Raw genomic sequence first — 23,389 nt, 5'->3', positions numbered from 1 at the left:
TTTATTCAGTTCTTCTATAATTTCCTCTATAAGTTTTCTGAGTAGAGTTTGCTAGATTTTCCATAAGTATTTAATACTACTATGAATTGTGTTGCCTTTTAAAATAACTTTTATTTTGAAAAAATTCCAAACTTAGAAAAATGTTTCCAGAATAGTGTGATGAACTATACAGTTCATCTAGATTTACCAGCTACCAATATTTTACTACATTTGCCTTATTACTCTTTGTAGATGATGATTTTGTAAAACTATGTAATAACAAATTATAGACATCATGACCTCTTTCCTCTAAATAATTGTATAACTAAAAATAAGACTATTTCTTACCTAATCTTGATCAAATGATCAATTTCAGAATATAACATTTGGCTTTTGCCATTATTTACATAATATTTCTTATACTTGACCTTAGTTAAAGGCTGAAAAGCGATATACTAATATCCTTTATAGCAGTGCTTTTGACTGTGCAGCATCAGACATTGCATTTAGTTGTCATAACTTTTTTAGTTGCCTGGCATTTAGATCAGGTCTTTATTTTTTTTAATCTTTTTTAACCATGAAAATTTTCAAGAGTTATAGGCATATGGCATTTTATAATATCCTTAAATTATGTTTGACTGATTTTTTTTTCAGGTGTGATTAGATTCAGGTTTTGCATTTTTGGTGAAAACATTGTTATGTTGTGCTCTAAAAAATCATGTTAAGAGGCACAAGATGTTAATGATAGTGTTGATGTAACTTTGATCATATGATTAAGTGATGTCTGCCTAATTTTTTCCAATGTAAAATTATCATTTTTACTATAGTAATTAAGTAATTTGAGAGGAACATTTTGAGATGGTTGTATACCCTGTTCCTCATCAAACTTTATATCCAGTGATTAAACATCCATTGATGATATTTGACACACTCACTTATTAATATGATGGTTGCAAAACAAATAGTCAAACCTTTTCTGTTACTTTGGTTAATCAGCATTCCCCTCCTTATTTATTTATTTATTTATTTATTTAAAATGATATTGGTCATCAAACCCAAGGTCTTATGTGTACTAGGCTAGCACTCTACCCAGAGCTATGCCCTAACCTTTTTAATTTTATTTTGAGCAGGGTCATTTTGTGTTGCCCTCAGACTGAGGGATCATAGATCATAGATGTGTGCCACCATGTCCAGCTTTCTTCATTATCTATTAGGATGGAATATTCATTTCAAATTTGAATGAATAGATACTATCTATTATTGTTACTGGTGATTTTAATGCTGATGTTCTCCCAGATTTGGGCACTGGTAGCTTCTTCAGGCTTGCTACTATATGTTAATATTGCTTTTTTTCTTGTATTTTCACTTTCTGGCATAAAGGTTTTCTATGTTCATTTTGTGCTTTTCATGTTCACACCCTGAAATGAGCCATTTTTCTTCAAGGAAACTGGTTCCTATGGGGATGAATGGTGTTTAGAAATCAAGATCTGGATTCCAGGTGTGGTCATTGCTCCTTGCATGTAGTTCTGTTTATTCTTTCACCAGATTGGATAAGAAATATTTAATTTCATATTGTTGAAATTTTGAGTTCATTCTTATAATTTAGCAGAGTTTTTTGTTTTTGGTGTTTTTGTGCTAGAGTTTGAATCCAGGTCCTTGCAAATTCTATTAAGTATAGCCCCATACCTATAATGTATTTATTTGTTTATGTTTTTGTGGTGCTGGTGAACCAACCTGGGCCCTCACCCATGTGCTTTACCACTGACCTATCTGCCTAGCCCACCCCCCCACTAAAATTCAATACTACAGGGTTTTGGTTTTCTCCCATTTTCTGTTTATATCTCCTTTCTTCATTGAGAACTTTGCTCAAAACATTTGTATATTTAATTTTTGAAATATTTAAACCAACTTGCATTCCTGGAACAGAGTTCACATGTCCATGATAAATTATCCTGTATATATTGGTGGGTTTAATTTGCTTGTGTTTTGCTGAATTTTTTTTTGGCTATGTTCACTTGAGATCATGTTCTATATATTTTATTAAATCTGTTGTGGTTTTTAAAAATCATGATATATATTGGCTTTGTAAAATTGGGAACTAATTGATATTTTTTCTGTTTTCTGATGAATTTGGTAATTTTTTAATTGATATTGTTGTTTGATAAAATTTACTCATAAAGCCATTGGTCCCTGCAAGTTGTCTTAGGTTTTAAATTATGAATTCAGTATTTTTAGTAGACGTGACAATTCAGATTTCTTATTGTGTCAGTTTCAATAATTTATGTCTAAAGGAATTTGTTCATTTTATCTGAATTGTTGGTTTTACTAGTATGAAATTTCTGATTCTCTTACTGTCCTTTTAATGTTTGTAGGATTTGTAGTGATATTGTGTTTTTTCACTTATTCCCCAAGAGAATATATATTTTCATGTTATTGATCTCAAAGAATCACCTTTTGATTTCACTTTTTCCCTTTCCATTGTCCATTTCTTATTTCAATGACTTTTTTGCTCACATTTTTCTATGTATTTGGAATTAATATATTATTCTTTTGCTAGCATCTTAAATTGGAACTTTTTTTTCTTATATAAGCACTTAGAACTACACATTTCTCTTTTAAGAATTTGAATTGGATTCCACAAATTTTGATATGTTGAGTTTTCATTATTTAATTTAAAATACTTTCTAATTTCCTATTTGCTTTTTGATTCATAGATAGACATATGTTGTTTACTTTCCAATTATTTGGTATTTCCCCAAACATTGTGTTGTTATGTCCATTGTGGCTAGAGAATATTCTCTGTATGAGTCTAACTTATAGATTTTAAGACTTTTTAATGGCCTAGCTTGAGTTAGTAAATGGTCCATTTGTGCTTGAGAATGTGTATTCTGTTGGATGTAGCTTTTTTTGAAATGGAATTTGGCCATGTTGGTGTTGTGGTTTAGATATGAACCCAAAAGCTCAGGAGTGAGACAATGTAAGCAAGTTCAGAAGTGAAATGATTGGGTTATGAGTCTTAATCTAATTAGTGCATTAATCCCCTGATAGGGATTAACTGAGTGGTAACTATCTGTAGGCAGGTATAGTGTGGCTGGAAGAGGTTGGTTTTTGGATTATATATTTTGTCCTTGGAGACTGCGGGGTGTAGGCAGGGGCATACTCTCTCTCCCTCTTTCCCTCCCTCCTCTCTGCCTCCTAGTGCCATGCCCTGAGCTGCTTTCCTCCACACTCTTCTGGTATGACATTCTGCCAATCCCTGGGCCCAGAGCAGTGGAGCTGACTGTCTGTGGACTGAGACCTCTGAAACCCTCAGTGCCAGATAAACTTTTCCACCCCTAACGTTGTTCTTGTCAGGTCTTTTGGTTGCAACAGTGAACAAGTTGGTCACTAAACACTGAAACAATTGGTCAGGCTGGCTTCAAATCCTAGCCTCAAGTGATCCTGCTTCCTCAGTCTTTTGAGTAGCTGGGACTCTGGGGTGCATGCCACTAAGCCCCGCAGGATATGACATTCGATGTGTCGAATTGGTCAAGTTGTTTGATAATGTTGAAGTTTTATATATCATGTACTAATGTTTTATTGATTACTAAGAAAGTCATTGGGGTTTTATTTATGGTTTTGTTAATCCTTTCACTTCTGTCAGATTTTGCTACATGTCTTTTGAAACTGTTATTAGGTATGTATATATTTGTGTCTTCTTAATGAGCTGACCTTATTATTATAGAATGTTTTCCTATATATAAGAATCCTTTTCTTGAAGCTTATGGTGTCTGATATTGTGTAGTTTGATGTATAATAATATTGATATATCATCTTTCTTATGACCTGTACTTGCATATTACCCTTTTCCTTCATTTTTACTTATAACCTACATGTCTTTATATTTAAACTGTTTAGGATTTTGTTTTTTTCCATCTATTTAATATTCTGATTGTCTTAGCTCCATGTTTTTGTTTTTCATTTGTTTTTAGAATATTTCAGCCTTTGTCTTGTCAAATATTTTTTCAGTCCCTTTCTCTCATTTAAAAAAATTTCCCTTAAGTATTTTTTTATACTTTATTTATATAATTGAGTTTAAACAGAAGATACAGTTAGCATATGCTTATTTATCATGTCATAGTTTTACTTCTAATAATAAAAGCAAGACATGTTTCTGGAAGAAAAATTTAAAAAAAAGAAAAGAAAGAAAACTTACCTAGAATGTTCCTTTCATGGATAATTTTTTTTTTTCCCTTAAACTGGGGATTGAACTCTGGGGTGCTTAACCACTGAGCCACATCCTCATCCCTTTTTATATTTTATTTAGAGGCAATGTTTTGCTGAGTTGCTTAGGTCCTCCTTAAGTCGCTTAGGCTGGCTCTGATCTCTCAATCCTAATGCTTTCAGCCTCCTGAGCCCCTGGGATTATAGGTGTTTGCCATTGCACCTGGTGCAGATGGAAATTTTAACTTGTGTTTATTTTTACATAGTTATAGTCCTCCTGAATACACAACTTTTGTTGTTGTTGTTGTGGTGGTGGTGGTAAAAGACCCAATGTAAAATTGACCATCTTAACTATTTGTAAGTATGAACTAAGTGTTAACTGAGTTCACATTATTGTGCAACACATCTCTGGAACTTCTTGATTTTTTTTCTGTATTAAACTGCTTTTTTAAAAAAAATTTTTGCATTCTTTAATTTTGGAGGAAAATAAAACAACAACAAAAAACACAGTACAACATCTAACTCTACTGCCAAACTAGATAGGGGATAGGGGCTTGAGGCCCTCGTTTCTTGCCGTAAGATGCCAAGGACAGGAGAAAACCCACTAGAAAATCAATCAACAGAGGAAGCCAGGTGGGAAAGGGCCATTCAAGGCTGTAGGAGCCTTGGGGACACTATGTAGAGGTCAGATTTCTCAGTGGCAACTCCTAACCTACTACTTTTAGGCGAGAAAAACTTTATAACCATTGAATAATTCCCCTGTTCCCTTTTCTCCCAGCCCTTGGTAAGCACAGTTCCATCTTCTGTTTCTAAGAGGTTGACAATTGGAAATCTTTTCATCCAGACTTTTTATGTATATAACACTCTTCATTAGTCCCACAGAAAATGTCATAACCAGAGGAGCAAAGGATTTACTTGTTCTAAGTCCTTACTTTGAGGAATGGAATTCCTTTTTCATAATTTTTAGTTATATTTTAGTACTCTTAAAGTCCCCAGATCTTTTTAACTGCTTACAAACTCATCTTATCCAAATGGATTAATATTTACCTTCCTTCTAATCTATAGTAGGTCTTAAACAGAATTGATTGCTGTATTTCTTAAGCTGAAACTCTCTGCTTTTGTTGAGTTAAAGACTCCCCACTTTGAATGAACTGATTATAAAAAGGTTCCCCTTCCTACACAAGACTTGGTGGCTGCTCTCAGCCCTCACTTTTCCCAGTGGCTACATATCCTTGTACTATCTATACAGCTGTGTACAGTTCATGAGAGTCAGGAAAATTTCTTAAGTTGCTTTCTTAAAATAGAGGAGAGACTTCTAAAACATTACCAAGTAGGAAATCCATATGTGGCCACCATTGGCATTTTTATTTTGTGTTTATAAAAACAGGATCAATTTGTGCTGCTGCTTTTAACTTGTCTCTTGTTTTTAATGGAATGTCTATTACGGAGGTATTTTCATAAAAATTTACACTTACATTTATTAGAATATGAGGGAACTGTAAGGGTGTAGCAGTTGGAGACAATAAAACCAAGTGATTTAGAATTTGTGTTCTAGTGCTTTGCATATAAAGTACTAAAACATGTTTGTTAAGTATTAAATTTTCTAATATAAGTAAAATTGAATCGCTGAACTTATGACAGTGGTTTGCCTATTCTGGAACAAATATATCCTGTGAATTAATGTACCCTATAATTAAAACACTAAAAACTTTCTAATTTTTGTTCCATAGGTATACTGCAACACCCAGATGGCACAGTTTTGAAACAGTTACAGCCACCTCCAAGGGGCCCGAGAGAGCTGGAATTTTATAATATGGTAAGTAAGGTAAGATTTGTTTGTTGCATTAAAAGTGTTTTTCAGAGTTTTTTAGTGGTGACTCACGGTAAGAAATATGTTTGACAGCCTGTCCTAGTTCACTATGTATAATAGAAACAAAAACTTCATGAAAAACAATGCTTATGTTTTACGGTATTGGATGCAGTGTAGTATTTTCTATTCTATTCCATTTCTCAAAGGTTCTGAGTCACTAAATTGATTTTAACCTGGGTAGTGACCCACAATATGATAAACACTTAACTGAGAGTCTCCATTGTGTCAGAAATGTTAACTTACATAAGTGTTTTTACTATAGAATTTCTTAAAAATGCTAATCTGCATTGTGAATCTCTAAAAGGGAAAGGAAAACATCTGGTTATCCATAAAGACTAGGAATTTTTTTTAGTACATTCATAATATTCCGTGACCGCCACCTGTATCTAATTCCAAAACATTCTCATCATCCAGAAAAAAACCCTCTAATATTAAACCACGATGCTGCATTATTCTTTCTCCCAGCACCTTAAACCATTAATCTGCTTTCTAATGGGCTTCCCTGTTCCCATTTCATATAAATGGAGTCAGACAAAATGTGGTCTTTTTTCCCTTAGCTTTCATTTTTTTGTAATGTTTTTAAGGTTTATGTACATTACGACATACATCAGTGCTTCATTTATTTTTATAGCTGAGTAACATTCCATCATGCATATATACTATATTTTGCTTACCCACTCACCTGTTATGGATGTTTGGGTTGTTGCACCTTTTGGCTTTTGTTAATAGTGCTATGAACATTCATGTACAAGTATTTCAGACTTATTTCTACTTTTTGGTATATACTTAGAAATGGAAATATTAGGTTAATTGGTAAAGCTGTTTATCCTGAAGTGGCTGGACTATTTTATATTTCTTCAGCACTATATGAATGTTCTAATTTTTCTACATCCTCACCAACATTTCTTATTTTGTCTTGAGTGGAATTCTAGTTACTATAAAATGTTAATCTTAATGTAGTTTGTTTTGATTTGCACTTCTTTAATGGCTAATGGTGTTTAGCATCTTTTCATCTTATTTGCTATTAATGTATCTTTTCCAAAGTATGGGAAAGATACCTTTCTGCAGGTTGTCTTTTCATTTGCTGTCTAGTGTCCTTTGAAGCACAAACTTGATTTTTTTTTTTTGTGTGTGTGTGTGTTCATGTGTGTGTGATTGGGAATTGAATCCAGGACCTTGCACAGTTTAGCATGTGCTCTACCGTCCAGCCCCAACCCTTTTCTGTTCTGAGACATGGTCTCACTATGTTGCCTAGGCTGGTCTTGAACTTGTGATCCTCCTGCCTTAGATTCCTGAGTAGGCTGGGATTACAGACATGCACCACCACAGCCAACAATCTTTTGAATAGGTAAAGCCCAGTTTTCCTATTTTTTTTTCCTTTTGTTGCTCATGCCTTTAATATCATATCTAAGAAGCCATTGTCTAATCTAAGGTCATGCAGATTTATGCTTTTTGTTTTCTTTTAAGAGCTTTATAACTTTAACTCTTAAAATTAGGCTTTGGATCCATTTTTTATGAATGGAAGAAGGCATCCAACATCCTTTTGCATATGAATATCTAGTCATCCATTATTATTTCTTAAAATCGCTGTACTCTCCCCACTGAATTATTTTAGTAGCTTTGTCAAAATCAGTTGACTAAATGTAAAGGAGAAATGCCTAAAGGAATTCTGCCAGTAATGAAGGGTGAATTTGGAAGCAAGAGGCTGCAAATTGATATTGGTACAGATTGGTTTGTAAGTTCTCAGTTCTGTTCCATTAATTTAGATATCTGTTTACACTCTTATTATAGCTGTGTAATAATTTTTGAAGTTGGGAAATATGAGTCTTTCAACTTCATCCTTTTTGAAAATTGTTTTGGGTGTTCTGGTTTTCTTGCATTTCAGTTTATATTTTAGGATCAGCTTGTCAGTTTCTGCCAAAAAAGCTAGCTGAACTTTTTTTTTTTTTTAATGAACTTTTTACATTAGTTTGGGAACTATTGTGGTTTTATCCTTTATTCTTTTAATGCTACATTTTGTGTTGATTGAATTTTACATGTTGTCAACTTTTCATTTTAGCAATAAATTGTAATTTTTTTTATGTCAGTGGCTTTGGTTTGCTAGTATTTCATTGAATATTTTGCATTCATAAGGGATGTTGGTCTGTATTTTTTTATAGTGCTATATATGATTTTTTAAAGAATTCATCTACTTTAAAAGAACTCAGCTCAAAATAACAAATAATGTTAGACTTACATGAAAATTCTTTAAATGATGGGACACTGTAAAACCACTCTTCCAGTTACCAATTTATTGCCTCTCCGTTCCAAAATCACCCATCATTACTGCCTCTGTGATAATGAACTTAATCCTTGTAGCATTTCTCCTTTATAGTGAGATCATTATTAAATATCCCCAGTAGAAGGCATCAGAGAGAGATTGCAGGAGAAAGAGGCTGCAATATCTGTTGATGATTCTATCTGTGTTCTATTGGTCAGCAGTATAGGTGAGGGTTTCTTGCTACAGTTGAATATCTGGAAATATGTATCCTCTGTCACCACAGAGCCCTGGCCCAACCTGGTTATCACTTTGTGGCACTTCCAGCACAGAGGGCTTCTGTGTATGAATTTGTGCCCTGACTCCTTCATAGTCATCTCCTCTTCATATTTGTCTTCTGCCACCATCCTGGGATGGACATCAGGCATTCTAGGTTTCCTACCTATATGGCAGACCAACTCACCTTTGGGCCTGTGTTCTTGGTTACTGTCTGTGTGGTTGCTTCATGCATATCCAGTTGTGGGCCAGCTCTGGGTAGGTTAACCAAGTGGACTTCTCTGCTATTCATTGAGCTTCAGTTTTGCCTTCTGCAATGAGGTCTAGATATCTGTTCACACTCTATTATTGTAGTTGTTTAGTAAGTTTTGAAATTGAGAAGTATGAGTCTTTCAACTTTGTTCGTTTTGAAATTGTTTTGTCTATTTTGGGTTCCTTGCATTTTGATTTGCATGGAACCGAATGAGTTCTGCTTAGGAAACAGGCCTACTTTCCAAGTTTATCCTTCTTAAGCCAGAGAGTATCTTAGAAAATTCTCATTACATCTTCTGATTGCTCTTTCATTGCTGCTTAGTAATTCTTTATATTAAATGTGCATTGCTTAAATCACTGAGGGCTTCTTTTTCATTATTGCCCCCAGAAATGATGCAGGTTCTTTATGGGGAAAGTTATCTGTCAGTTGTGCAATACAGTGTGGAATGCTTCTTGTGCATTCCAGAACACTTTATATTTTAACTCACCATGGTATGTAAATATATTTGAATAGAGAGCCCAAGTGCATATATGTGTGCTTTCTTTCTTTCTTTTTTTTTGGTGGGGGAGGGCAGGTGAGGGTATTGAGAGTTGAACCCAGGATCATTTTACCACTAGGCTACATCCTCAGCCTTATTTTATTTTTTGAGACAGGGTCTTGCTGAGTTACTGAGGGTCTAAGGTTTTTTTGTTTGTTTGTTTGTTTTGTTTTTTTTGCGTGGCTCTATTGTTTTTCACTTGTACTGAATGCTTTATATAAGTGCATGGTAATTTTTCACTGGTAGTGCTTCCGTTGTTCCTATATTAAATATGTTTCTAGTATTTCTCCCCCTATTAAAGTTCTCTTAAGTTTAGGGACCATCTAGCAGAAGAAGATATCAGAAGTTTAATAGATAACAGTGAAAGGAATAGGTGGGTATATTCATTTGTTATGGCTGCCAGAAAGAGTAACACAGATTAGTTATGCAGAAATTTACTATTTTACTGTTTCGTAGGCTAAATTGGGGTGTGGTTTCTTTTGAGGTTCTCTCTCTTTTTGTCTTGAAGATGACTTTTCTCTGTCTTCTCCTGGTCTTCCCTGTGTGTGTTGATGTCCTATACTCCTGTTCTTATTAGAACACAATTATAACAACTTAGGGACTACCTTAATAACCTCATTGAATCTTAATTACTTTGTTTTTCTTTCCCAGTATTGGGGATCAAACCCAGGGCCTCACCATTGCCAGGCAAGCAGCCTATCAGTGAGCCACATTCCCAGCCCCCATTATTAAAGACTGTTCACTGTCTTAGGTACTGGGGGTTGCAATTGGGCATATTACTTTCGGTGAAGCACAGTTCAGCCTATGATAATGTGTTTGATTCCTATGAAGTGAAAGTTTGTTTTCTTTCCTTTTTGTGAAAAGTGACATATTACTGAAGCATAGGCTTTGGGATTGTACAAATTTGTGTTCTAATTTTAGTTCTAACATTTAGTTGTATGACTATGAACCATGACTGATTTTTCTCCAAGTTTTAAAATCCCGTGGATATATTAATACTGAATTATTAAGTTCCAGTGAGATTTAGATTGCATACGGTAATCTAGATATCATGCTTGAATAATGTTGCCACATTCTTGTTCTGCTTAATACACAACATTTCTTTCTTAGTACACAATATTTTTCAGGGCTGTTTTTGTGGAGAGACAATAATGTATTTTCTTTCCCTTTCCTTTCAGTTTCTGGTAAAATGGATTCTATCATACCATAGACATTCTAGCAGTTGGCCCTAATGAGATATTACCTGTATAAATATGTATGCTCACTTGTAAATTTGTTTGCAGTTTAGACTTGCCTTAAAGCAAAGAATTTCCTTTCCCCCCATCAAACATTTATATTTACTTGTCAATCTGGAATATACAAGCAGACTTAATAATCATTACATTTGTATGGAATTGTAATTTTGAGGATGCATGAGATGCATTCCCTTGAATTAGAAATTGTATTCTGTCGGGGATATTAGGTCATAAATTTTGAGTATTGGGTTTTTTGGGGGGCAATATTAGTCCTTTGTGTGGTGAGAATAGGTGGGTGTGTATATATTTGGGCAGCCATACGTTGTATATTTTTTGAACAAACCTGATTTATAATATTATGTGCTATGTTTTCCTAAGTACACTTTTTTTATATTGTACCAAATTATAGGTTTTGACTTGCAAAATGTGGTCACCATTCTATATGTATATTCTATATTCAGGCATTTAGAGAACCTAATAGGTTATCAGGTGTATTCATATTCTATTACTGTAACAAAATACCTGAGATAATCAGATTTAAAAGAGAAAAGGTTTATTATGGCTCACAGTTTTAGAGGTATCAGTACATGATTGATTGGCTCTGTTCCTTAGGTTGTGGTGAGGCAACACATTATGGGAGGAGCCTATGGGTGGAACAGAACTTCTCACCCCTGCCCAGGAAGCAAAAGGAAAAAAAAAAAGAGTATGTAAAGAGATTGGGGTCCCCCAATCACCTTTAAGGGTATGCCCCCAATTATCTAAGGGCCTCCTATATACTAGAATCTACCTCTTGAATGTTCTACCAGTTGCTGACTATACCAAGCTGGAGACCAAGCCTTTAAAACATGGGCCTTTGGAGGATATTTAGCATTCAAACTATAGCATCAGGTATCTCCAATTTCCTCACTTATTTTAAAGGCAGTGTATATAGTATGATGGCTCAGAGTTAAAGCAGTAAGTCTCTTTTTCTTTCAGTTAGTTTCACTAATTAAAATTTGTGTGAATTTTAGTGAATTAATTACTAGTTCTTAGTTTCCCTATAGTAATAGCTAATAACATGTACTGAATAAGCCAAGGTCTGTTCTACGCATTACATTAAAAAATCACCACAACCAATGATTTTCAAATGTTTTTTACTTTATTGCCTCATCATTTAAAAAAAAAACCCAAAACAAAATTATACATTAGTATTTAGAATAAAAATTATTAGCCAGGTGCAGTGGCACACATCTGTAATCCCAGAGGCTCAGGAGGCTGAAGCAGGAGGATCCTGAGTTCAAAGCCAGTCTCAGCAGTTTAGCAAGGCTTTAAGCAACTTAGCAAGACCCTGTCTCAAAAATATAAAAAAGGGCTTGAGATATGGTTCAATATACAAGCGCCCTTGGGCTCAACCCCTTGTACCAAAAAGAAAAAGAAAAGAAAGAAGTCTAATTTTAAGTCTCCTCTGAGATTCAAGGGAAATTCTTATCTGTGAGCCCCTATACAAATAAAAAAGAAGTTACATACTTGAAAGATGCATTGGCACAGGGTAAATACACCCATTCTAAAAGAGAGGAAAAGGAAAGTAGAAAGGAGGGATCAGACCAAAGCAAGACAGTAACCCAGCAGGGCAAACATTAAATTTTAAGGTCCATGTATGGCATCCTGGGCACACTGTGGCAGGAAGTGGGCCTCCAAGGGCTTGAACAGCCTTGCCCTTATGGCCTTGCTGGCTGCAAGATACATGTCTGTTCTCTTGGATTGGCTTTCTTTACTGCCTGCAGCTTTTTTTCAGCAGGAAGTCCATGTTCTTGGCATCTCTAACTTCCTAGGGTCTTTTACAGCTTTGGCTTCTCTCTCTCTCACAGTTCCATGTGTCACCCTGTAGGGCAGCTTGCAGGGACTCTGACTTTATTATTTACTGCCTGGCCTCCTAGGCTTTCGTTCAAAATCTTGGTGAAAGCTTTTGTGGTGTTATGACACTTGTGTTTCCTTGCCTACAAAACTAGTATTGCATGGAAAACACCAAAGTGTGCTGTTAGCACAAGCAGTTCCTGTGCCTGACTGAACCATGGCTGCACTGGTGTTTCAGTCAGCTTTTTCACTGATGTGACTAAAAGATCTGACTAGAACAATTTTAAAGGAGGAAAAATTTATTTGAGGGCTCACAGTTTCAGAGGTCCTAGTCTTTAGAAGGCTGGCTCCATTCCTTTGGGCTCCAGGTGAGGCAGAACATCATGGCAGAAGAATGTGGCAGAGGCAAACAGGGTTGATCAGGAAGTAGAGGGGGGGAGACTCCACTTGCCAGATACACAAACATATATATATATACCTAAAGCCAGGTACCAGTTCCCATGTCCGCCAGCCACACCCTACCACTTCTCTTAGCACACAGTTAATCCCTCTCAGGGGGATTAAATCACTGATTAGATCAAGACTCACAACCCAATCATTTCTCTTATGAGTCTTTTTGCATTGTCTCACACAGCTTTTGGGGCACACCTCACATTCAAACCATGACAGCTGGCTTCTGAGTTCCTTGTCAGCTGAAATGAATGCCAGTGGAAAGATAAATGAGGTGGTCTTGGGTGGGCAGAATGTCTTGGAACTGTCTTTTAAAAAAAGATTGTCCTAGAAATTCTGAAACAATTTTCACTTAGACACCTTTGAAGCTGTAATGGGTGGGTTCCTACAGATTCCTGAGATGTCCTCAGGACACATTTTCTTGTACCTGCATGAAATGCTTGGCTCCTTTTTAAAAAAAAAATATTATTTACTTATTTTTTAGTTTTAGGTGGGCGCAATATCTTTATTTTATTTTTATGTGGTACTGAGGATCGAACCTAGTGCCTCACTCATGCCAAGCGAGTGTGCTACCACTTGAGCCACATCCCCAGCCCTACATTTTTTAACTAGTGATTCAGTTGCTTAACAGTTTTCAGGGTTTTTTTTTATTTGTGATAGTAAAATGTAGTTTGATTCTATTTTTTTATAGAAAATTGCCCACTTGGTAAAGTTCTTGATGATATTAAAAAAGATATCTCTGCTGTATCTGGTATGACTTCCTTTTCAGTCCTAATGTTGTGTTTGCTGTGTCTTTCTTTCTTGATCATTTGGTTGCTAGCATACTTGGAGTGTATTATTGTGTGGAAAAAAAGAGAAAGAAGCCATGATATTTCACTGTTCAGTATTTAGAATTTTATTTACTCCCCATGTTTCAGCTGAACAAAACTAAAGCCTGGGTCCAGGATATCCATAAATCTGTAGTATCTTCTAGAATTATTAAGGGTTATAAATCATGGAATTAAGACTTATATTGTATTAAAGGATAATTTTTTTTTAAAGAGAGAGAGAATTTTTAAATATTTATTTATTTATTTTAGTTTTTAGTGGACACAGCATCTTTATTTTTTATTTTTATGTGGTGCTGAGGATCAAACCTAGCACCCTGCGCATGCCAGGCGAGCGCACTACCGCTTGAGCCACATCCCCAGCCCCAATTTTTTTTTTTAATAAGAAAAAAATTAGTTGGGCATGGTGGTACATGCCTGTAATCTCAGCTACTGCTACCTGGAAGACTGAGGCAGGAGGATCAAAGATTGCAAGTTTGGAACCAACCTCTAAAACTTAGCAAGACTATGTCTCAAAAATAAAAAAAATAAATAAAAAGGACTAAGGTCATGGCTTAGGGATAAAACACTCTGGGGGGGCTGGGGATGTGGCTCAAGCGGTAGCGCACTCTCCTGGCATGCGTGCGGCCCGGGTTCGATCCTCAGCACCACATACAAAGATGTTGTGTCTACTGAAAACTAAAAAATAAATATTAAAAAAATTAAAAAAAAAAAACACTCTGGGTTCCAGAGTTGAGATGATGTTTTAAGTAGGCACTCAATTCCCTCCTTCCCTGGGGCATGGAGGGCAGTTAATTGTTCATTGAATCTCCTCTGACCAAAACTTATTTACATATTTAGGGTTAAGAATTATTTTGCATTTGATGTCAGTTACCTGCAACTTTCACTGTTGTGAAATAATCCAAAGGACAGTGAAAGGGTAGTATTAGAGAAGGAAAGTGTATACATAGCTTTTCATTGGAGACATAGTTATATTTTTTGCTTACTCCAGATTTATTTCCAATTAAAACTCACACCAGATAATTGAGTCAGTGATATTGTGTTTGAGAAATGTGCAGGGCAACAATAAGAAACTAACCAGTTTTATATTTCTCTTTGTTTCAGGTTTATGCTGCTGATTGTAGTGATGGTGTTCTTCTAGAGCTTCGAAAATATTTGCCAAAATATTATGGCATCTGGTCACCTCCCACTGCACCAAATGGTAATACTTTCTTAAAAGTACAGCTTCTAGTTTCAGTTCATAAGATTGGTTTTCTGAATTTATATAAAGGGAAAATTAGTGTGTATTATAAAAATACAGAATATATGTGTTCTTACTAATCTTTCTTCACCTCACTAAACAAAGCTTTTTAAAACTTTTGCATTACCATAACCATTTTCTTAAATGGCATATACAAGTTAATGATCAGACTGTTGTTATAGTTGAATGAAAGTATATATACTAGTACTTAATACTGTTTTAATTTATATATGTTCTTCTTTCCTCACTTATTATATAATTTCTCTTTCTATTTTGAGTAATAAAAAAATTCAAGAAAGGGCTGGGGATGTGGCTCAAGCGGTAGCGCGCTCGCCTGGCGTGCGTGCGGCCTGGGTTCGATCCTCAGCACCACATACCAACAAAGATGTTGTGTCCGCCGAGAACTAGAAAATAAATGTTGGAAAATTCTCTCTCTCTCTCTCTCTCTCTCTCTCTCTCTCTCTCTCTCTCTCTCTCTCTCTCCCCCTCCCCCTCTCTTTAAAAAAAAAAAATTCAAGAAAACAAATTTCTCTGCATGACTTCTCTCTATTCTATCTTCCTTCTTCACCCCTGCCTTCAGGCTTTAAGTTGCAGTCTTTTGAAAAGCACTGCAAAGCTCCTTAGAGGATAAAATAATCTATATTAAGAATTTAATTTTCTTAGTATTAGTTAATACTTGCAGCAGTATCTACCCCTTGAATAACTTTGCTGGAGCAGGTAGAATTTAAGCGAGTAGCCATTGTTTGAATAAGTTTAAGAATAACCTATAGTTCCTCCTCTACAGTTGTTTTGGTTGGGTCTTTAAGTCATAGCATTGAAAAAGCTGATTGATACAGAAATCAATAGCAAAATGTTAGACTTAAAACTGGTAATTATGTTAATTATAAATCAACAAATTCATTTAAAATTTAAAAAAATTATTAGACTGAATTGAAAAAGTTAATATTAGCTTTGTTTTGTTTATAGGAGGCAACAAAGACACATTTTAATTATAAGGAAACAAGGATGTGAATAAGTAAAAGGACAGGAAAAGATATTTAAGATATGTAAACACTAACAAAAATAAGCATAGCTGTGTTTAAAAAAAAGAATAACCTCTATAGTATTTTTATTTTTCATTTTTGGTAGTACTGAGGATTGAACCCAAAGGCACTCTATCATTGAGCTACATCCCCATCCCTTTTCATTTTTTGTAGTCTTGTTAAAATGCAAATTTATATGCATTCAGACATTTTGATTATTCAGGTTTGAGTTTAGTGATATGATTTGTAAATAAAAGGTACAAGTTTTCTGATGTAGATCTTGAACTACATTTTGAGAGTAGAAAGACAAGGAGACTCCACTTTGAGCTTATTCTTCTCCTCATTTGTTTCCTTCAACTCATTGACTTAGTATGCCAAGTTTCATTAGTAAGAAATCATGGTATCTCCCTGTGATTATCATCAGTTAGGTTAGTTGTAAATTGATGGCTCCTTTGTTTAGGACTGTACTGTTCTTCAATTGTATGGAAAAACTGAAAGTGAGCTCAGGCTCTGTTAACATAAGGCAGAATATGCTTTATCTGAAATGTTTGGGACCAGAAGTGTTTAAGGTTTGTGAGTTTTTCAGATTTTGGAATATTTGCATATGTATATGAGATATCTTGATGGGAGGTAGGCCTAATCATGAGATTCATGATTATATGCATCTTGTAGTCTGAAGGTAATTTCTTTTCTTTATTCTTTATTTTTTTGGTACCAGGGATTGAACCCAGGGTCCCTACTATGCAACATGCCTGGCCCTTTTTATTTTTAGTGAGACAGGGTCTCACTAAGTTGCTTCTACCTTAGTTATCTGCAAGTTGTGCACTTGATAACAGTAAACTCTTTGAGCTCATTTTCTGTATGTTATGTTAAATTGTCTTATAAAACTAATTCTATTAGTTGAATATAACTGGAGATTTTAGTGCTAGGAAGATGAAAAGATGAGTTGAGGAAAATAAAAAAGAGGGTAGAAAATTTAAATAGTAGGCAAAAAATGACAGGTCATAAAGTATACATGATATGGAATGGTCCAGTGATATCAACAGTTGCCTCAGACAATTTCCTATTCCTTTCTTACTTAATTTGCTCTGGAAGGTGTTGGACAAAACTGCACCATGCAGATTTCTCAGTTTAAATTTTGCTAGACTTCATGGAATCATATTTCTACTTTTAACCTTTTGATTATAAGTAAAATAAATGTAAGATGGCCAGCTTACACGTACGTTTAGGGTACAAAATCATGAAAATAAATATTTTAGTAGATTTAAAATTTAATAAAGTATTATTTAATATGGTTTGTATCTGTGCTTTACATAACTTAATGACATTATTTTTAAAATTGGTGTGGGCACCTTATGTTCTCAGGGAAGTGTTTTATTTTATTATTTAAAATTTTTTTTTTTTAGTTGAAGATGGATACAATACTTTGTTTTGTTTATTTATTTTTTTATGTGGTCCTGAGGATCGAACCCAGTGCCTCACACATGTTAGGTGAGCGCTCTATCACTGAGCCACAACCCCAGCCCCTCAGGGAAGTGTTTTATAAAACTAATATTTTTTTCCTTCATAATCCAAAGTAGTAAAATGCTGAAAATAGTAAAAGTCATTTTACTCAATTTGCTCGACGAGATTATTATATAGCAACTTGAAGCATAATTGCTGACCACATACATTATTTTCTTTTGAATTTTCGACAGCTTTATTTATTTATAAAATATTTACTTTTTAGTTATAGGTAGACACAATATCCTCATTTTATTTTTATGTGGTGCAGAGGATCAAACCCAGTGTCTCACACATGGTAGGTAGGTGAGCGCTCCACCTCTGAGCCACAACCCTAACCCCTGACAGCTTTATTGAGATGTAATTTACATATTATAAAACTCACTTATTTGAAACATACAATTCAGTGGTTTTTAGTGTATTCACAGAGTTTTATGGTCATCACCATTATCTAATTTTAGAACATGGCCGGTGGGATTTTTTTTCTTTTATTTTAGTTGTAAATGGACACAATGATTTTGTTTATTTTTTTATGTGGTGCTGAGGATTGAACTCATACATGCTAAGCATGTGCTCTGCCACTGAGCTACAACCCCAGTCCCTGGTAGAATGTTTTTAATATTTTTATTGGCAATTATCTTTGAAGATTTGGGGCTAGTTATATGTAATAAATCTCATTTGTACTTGTGTATAAACACTTAGAAGTATATTACATGTACCATAAAGAGACCTTTAGATATTCGATAGTTATTTGGAGTGATAGAAAAGTTTAACATCAAGAACATGAAGTAGGTTTGAGCAGATGGAGAGTTTTCAAATAGAATTGGTAGGTTTCTGGATTCAAGCTTCTAATCAGGTTTCAGGAAGCATGTACTGAAACAAGCCAGCACACATCCGTTCCTCACCTCCCTTTACTCCAAATTTGGGGGCTCACAGTCTCTACTTAGAATTCTTTCTACTATAAACTTTTTTTTTCTGAAAAAAAAATGGCTGAATATTGATGTGGAAAAGCAATTATCTCTCCTTTTTTGCATTTGGCTTAATTTTTTGTGGTGATTCTTCACCTGGCCTTAACTCCTTTTTTGGGAGGTTCAGAAAAGAAGATAGTAGGTCTGGGGTTATAGCTAAGTGGTGGAGTGCTTGCCTGGCACTTTTAAGGCACTAGGTTGATCCTCAGCACCACATAAAAATACATAAATAAAATAAAGGCATTGTGTTCATCTACAACTAAAATTTTTTTGAAAAAAGTATAGTAGATTGTACAGATAAAATTGGTGAAAAACGTACTGAAACTTGGAATTCATATTTTAATAATTTATATAATCATTAATGTTCATTAAAGGGAACTTGAATAAGTCATCTTTCAATTCCCTGAGTGTTCCCCACCCTGACTCCTTTTAAACAGATGGCTAGTTGCCTTCATCTTTGTTGTTTAGTTATCCGTGATTTAAATTTTTTTTTCATAATTCAGATGTTTCTGATTTTCTTCCTTTGATGCTGGGAAGTTTTCTGGCTCTCTTTCTTACAGTATCAAGGCTATGTTCAAGCAGTAGAAAATTTGCTATAGGTTTTTTTAAAAAAAAATATTTTATTAGTTGATGAACCTTTATTTATTTGTTTATATGTAGTGCTGAGAATCTAACCCAGTGCCCCACACATGCTAGGCAAATGCTCTACCACTGAGCCACAACCCCAATCCTATAGGAATTTTTTATACTTAACATATTATAAAACAATGTAAGTGTCGTATGTAATTTACGTTTACATGTCGTATGTAATTTTTTTTTTTAAAGAGAGAGAGAGAGTATTTTTTAATATTTATTCTTTAGTTTTCGCAGACACAACATCTTTGTTTGTATGTGTGCTGAGGATTGAACCTGGGCCACACGCATGCCAGGCGAGCGCGCTACTGCTTGAGCCACATCCCCAGCCCAACAATGATTTTATATACGTGTGTGCACTTGCATGCGTGTGTGTGTGTGTGTGTGTGTGTGTGTGTGTGTGTGTGTGTTGACAGTACTGGGGATTGTACCCAGGGGCTCCTGTATGCCAGGCAAGTGTTCTACCACTGAGCTATATTCCTGCCCTTAATAATATATATGTATATTTATACACAAATATACATACATATATATATATTATATAGACAATTTGAGACAGGCTCTTGCTAAGTTTCCCAGGCTGGCCTTAAACTTGAATCCTCCTGCCTTAGCCTTGCAAGAAACTGAGATTACAGGCATGTGCCACCATACCCAGCATGAGAATTATATATATTTAACAAGATAGAAAAGTTTTTTTTATTCACAGTAACCTATATAATCTTATATTATGATCAACAACATGAAAATATATAAATATTTTAAGCATACTAAAAATGTTCTTGGTAAAGGCAATGAGAAATCTTAATAGTCTGTTTATGATAGCATGAAGTATATTTTGGAATGATTTCTACCACAAATTTTTTTAAAAAATATTTTTTTAGTTGCAGATAGACACAATATATTTATTTTATTTATTTTTATGTGGTGCTAAGACTTGAACCCAGTGCCTCATGTATATGAGGCAGGCATTCTACCCCTGAGCCACAACCCCAGCCCCCACAAATTTTTTTAACTATACTAGTTCTAGATATATTTTTCAAATGAATTAATGTATAAATATTGGATTGACTATAGCCCCTTAACTACATTTCTGGTTACTGTGACCTCATGAAATGACCTTTACATATTTATGAAGAATATATATCCTTTTATTTATTATATAGATACCATCACTAATCTTTACAGAATGTCTCTCTTAGATCTAGGGTTAACAAACGCCAGGCCTAAGACCTCTGGAGGACTGGCTTTTTAAGAATAAATTGTCCTGAGTAGAGAGTTTCCACAGTTTGAAAGTTAAATCTAATTACTTACATTATCTTTATAATTTGTACCAACATACATACATATATATGTAAAAATCAGCTGTATTTTTTAATATTCAAAATTTTGTCTCTACTTGCAAACCTCTTACAAGCTAATCATACCATTATATTGTAAGAATTTAAAAACATCATATAGTCTAATTTACATTTTTGATCTTGGTCATAGTAAACCTAAACTATTCCAGATACAGCATATTTATCCTATCTTTAGTCCATCAGATTTTTTGATGCAGTTTAGAACATATCTTCTTTTTGCCATCATTGTTTTTATCATTAATATAGCATCAAAAATAGGTTCCATATTTAGTGCAGTAATCTTTAACATCTATGATCTCAATTAATCTGTAACTCTTCAGACTTCAAAAAAAAAAAAAAGCAAGCTGGCAATGTTTGAGCAAGAAAGTATTGAACTAGTAAGATGGAAAACTGAGTAGATTTAGCCAATATATTATAATAGTTGAGCAATTATAAGGCCCTGTTTTGACAGGATTGTGTTTTGTAATCATGGCAAATATTTTAACTTGAGATAAAATCAATATGTAATAGATGTTTTTGTTACTATTTAACTGTAGGCTAAGACTTGATATTAGTCTCAGGGTTGATAAATATCCATTATTAAATGCTTAATTGGGTTGTGACTGTCTTTTTATTTTGTAGTTGTTAACTTATATGGAAGGGTATGCATATACTTCATAGAATCATTTTATATTTTTGTTTATACTGAATATTGAAGTTTGACCTGAATCTCATTGTTGGTCTAATCTAGTTGGTAGATTTTAATATTTATCAATGCTATACATGTTTAATATTTATATATACTTATAGGTAAAATTAATAAGTGTTCAGTTAGTATCAGATATGCACCAGGCATTATGCTAAATAAAATGCTGTTTATACTCTTAAAAAGTAGCTCTGTAAAGACAAGGATTTTACCTGTTTTGTTTACCTGTATATCCCAGAACAGTACCTTGTGTGGTAATTATATGTAGAGTATATGCAGTTTTACTTTTGAAGTAAAGGAATGTTGTAACCTTCATTTGTGGAACTAGTATTGACACTGCGCCATACAGTATCTCATTTAATCTTTGTGATATCTCTGGTAGATTCTAAAATTATTTCCATTTTATATATATTTGAGGTATAGAGAAGTGCTACTGAGGTCACAGACTAATACATGGTAGAGTTGAGATCTGAACTTATTTCTGTGCTTCCAAAGTAATTGCTTTAAACTTGATCATTTTGGTTAAAATTCTTTAGATGTAAGTTCTAGAAATGAACTTGATTAAACAAAAAGGGAGACTTTATTTATAAGGATACAGGGGTAGCTTTTGAAAGCCAAGAGTTACATATCTGAGCCCAAGATGGGGCCAGAATTAGAAATCAAATTGTATAAAAGCCCAGGGCTATCTCTCTCTGTAGTTTTCTTAATCCTTCCTCTTCTCTCCTTGGCGATCTTGTGCTAGCTCCTCAAGTAGACTCAGAGATGTCACCAACAGGTTTTTTTCTGAATCCCTGTTCTAAATTGGTAAGACTGGCCAAGATTGTGTCAGATTCACTCCTTCCTCAGTGAATTCCAAAGTGTGACAATGACTGCAAACAAATCACTTCTGAGGGTCTGTGGTTAGCTCTTGAGCCGTCACTGTAATACCCAGTGACATTCTATTTAGTCAAATTGAGTGTTGTAAAAATTCTTTGCCTGTGACAAGTAATAAATATATTTTTACATCACAGCTAAGTGTTTCTAAGATTGAAACCAACCCCATAACAATATTTAGTCTTAGGTTATATAAGACAGTCTCATATTTTCTCATTCTTTCATCTATTAAGTTGAAATAATGGGTAGTGACCTACAAATGGAAAAGTACTGCTCCATTCTACCCCCAGAGGGGCCTAGCTGAAAAAGTGCCCTTTGTTATCCAGTCTGTAGCATTACCTTATGAAGCCGTCTGTAGAAAATGCCTTTGATCATATAAGTAACTGAATCTCCAGATTGACCTACTTTGAATTAAGCTGTGTTCTGTGGAAAGAATTTACTAGTAGCATTTTTCAGAGTGAATTAATACTCAGATTTATATACAGATGACAGGTTATAAAAAAACAGTAACAATCTCAGTGTTCAGATCATGTCCCAGTTTTTTTCCTGCTTACCTTCTTCAGAAGCTTACTTGGAATTCATAACAACATTTCTTTCCTAAGAACTTTGTATCTTTAAAGCATTTTTTGGTGTTTACTTTTAATAATTTAGAAAAAATGATATGAGAATCTCAAGTTCTTATTTTTATTTAGAGAAAATTGAGTTCAGAGAACTAAAACAAAACACCAAACCAACCCTCAGTAGGCCTTAACTTTAGGTTTTATTTCTGAAAGCTAGTAATAATTAATGTAGCAATTATTTGATCATTTCAATCATAAAGTTACATCAAGAACCTGAAACTAAAGTGAATTGAGCCAGTGAAAATAAAAATCAAATAAAATCCGTTACACTCATCTCTATTTACAGAAGAAATGACTCTCTCATAGAGTGAGAAAGGAGGGCCAAGTCCAAACTCCCACTGGGAAGTAGGATTGGAAAGGGTAAACACTCATAATTCAGCAAAGTATTATATTTATACTATAAGTAGATTACATTTATACTTTCCTCCTTTCCAAAAAGAGAGAAAAAATAGGGATTTTTATATTCAGACTTGCAAAGTCTCTATCCCAGCTTCTATCAGTTCTATTTTATCATAAACAAATGACAGATGAATGAATAAAGAAAATGTGGTACATATACACAATGGAGTATTACTCAGCCATTAAGAAGAATGGCTTTGTGACATTTACCAGTAAGTGGATGGATACGGAGACTATTGTGCTAAGTGACATAAGCCAACCCCCCCCCCCCAAAAAAAAAAAACCCAAAAACAAAGGTTGAGTGTTTTAGCTGGTATATAGAAGCTAACCTACAATGTGTGGGGGGTGTGGGAATAGAAAAAAGTTC

General features: G+C 34.4%; 1 protein-coding gene across 1 annotated transcript in view; it reads left to right on the top strand.

The window, feature by feature from the left end:
- Ipmk (inositol polyphosphate multikinase) overlaps positions 1-23,389 on the top strand; it is a 48,869-nt gene that overhangs the window by 5,789 nt on the left and 19,691 nt on the right. Inside the window, exons 2-3 of the mRNA XM_077798830.1 lie at positions 5,913-5,998; positions 14,826-14,922. Of these exons, the coding sequence (XP_077654956.1) occupies positions 5,913-5,998; positions 14,826-14,922 (183 nt within the window). The remainder of the gene's footprint in view (positions 1-5,912; positions 5,999-14,825; positions 14,923-23,389) is intronic.

Source organism: Urocitellus parryii, chromosome 5, assembly GCF_045843805.1.
Source record: "Urocitellus parryii isolate mUroPar1 chromosome 5, mUroPar1.hap1, whole genome shotgun sequence".
Lineage (NCBI taxonomy): Eukaryota > Metazoa > Chordata > Mammalia > Rodentia > Sciuridae > Urocitellus > Urocitellus parryii.
Note: the sequence above shows the minus strand (reverse complement) of the source record. Positions and strands in the feature narration are given on the sequence as shown.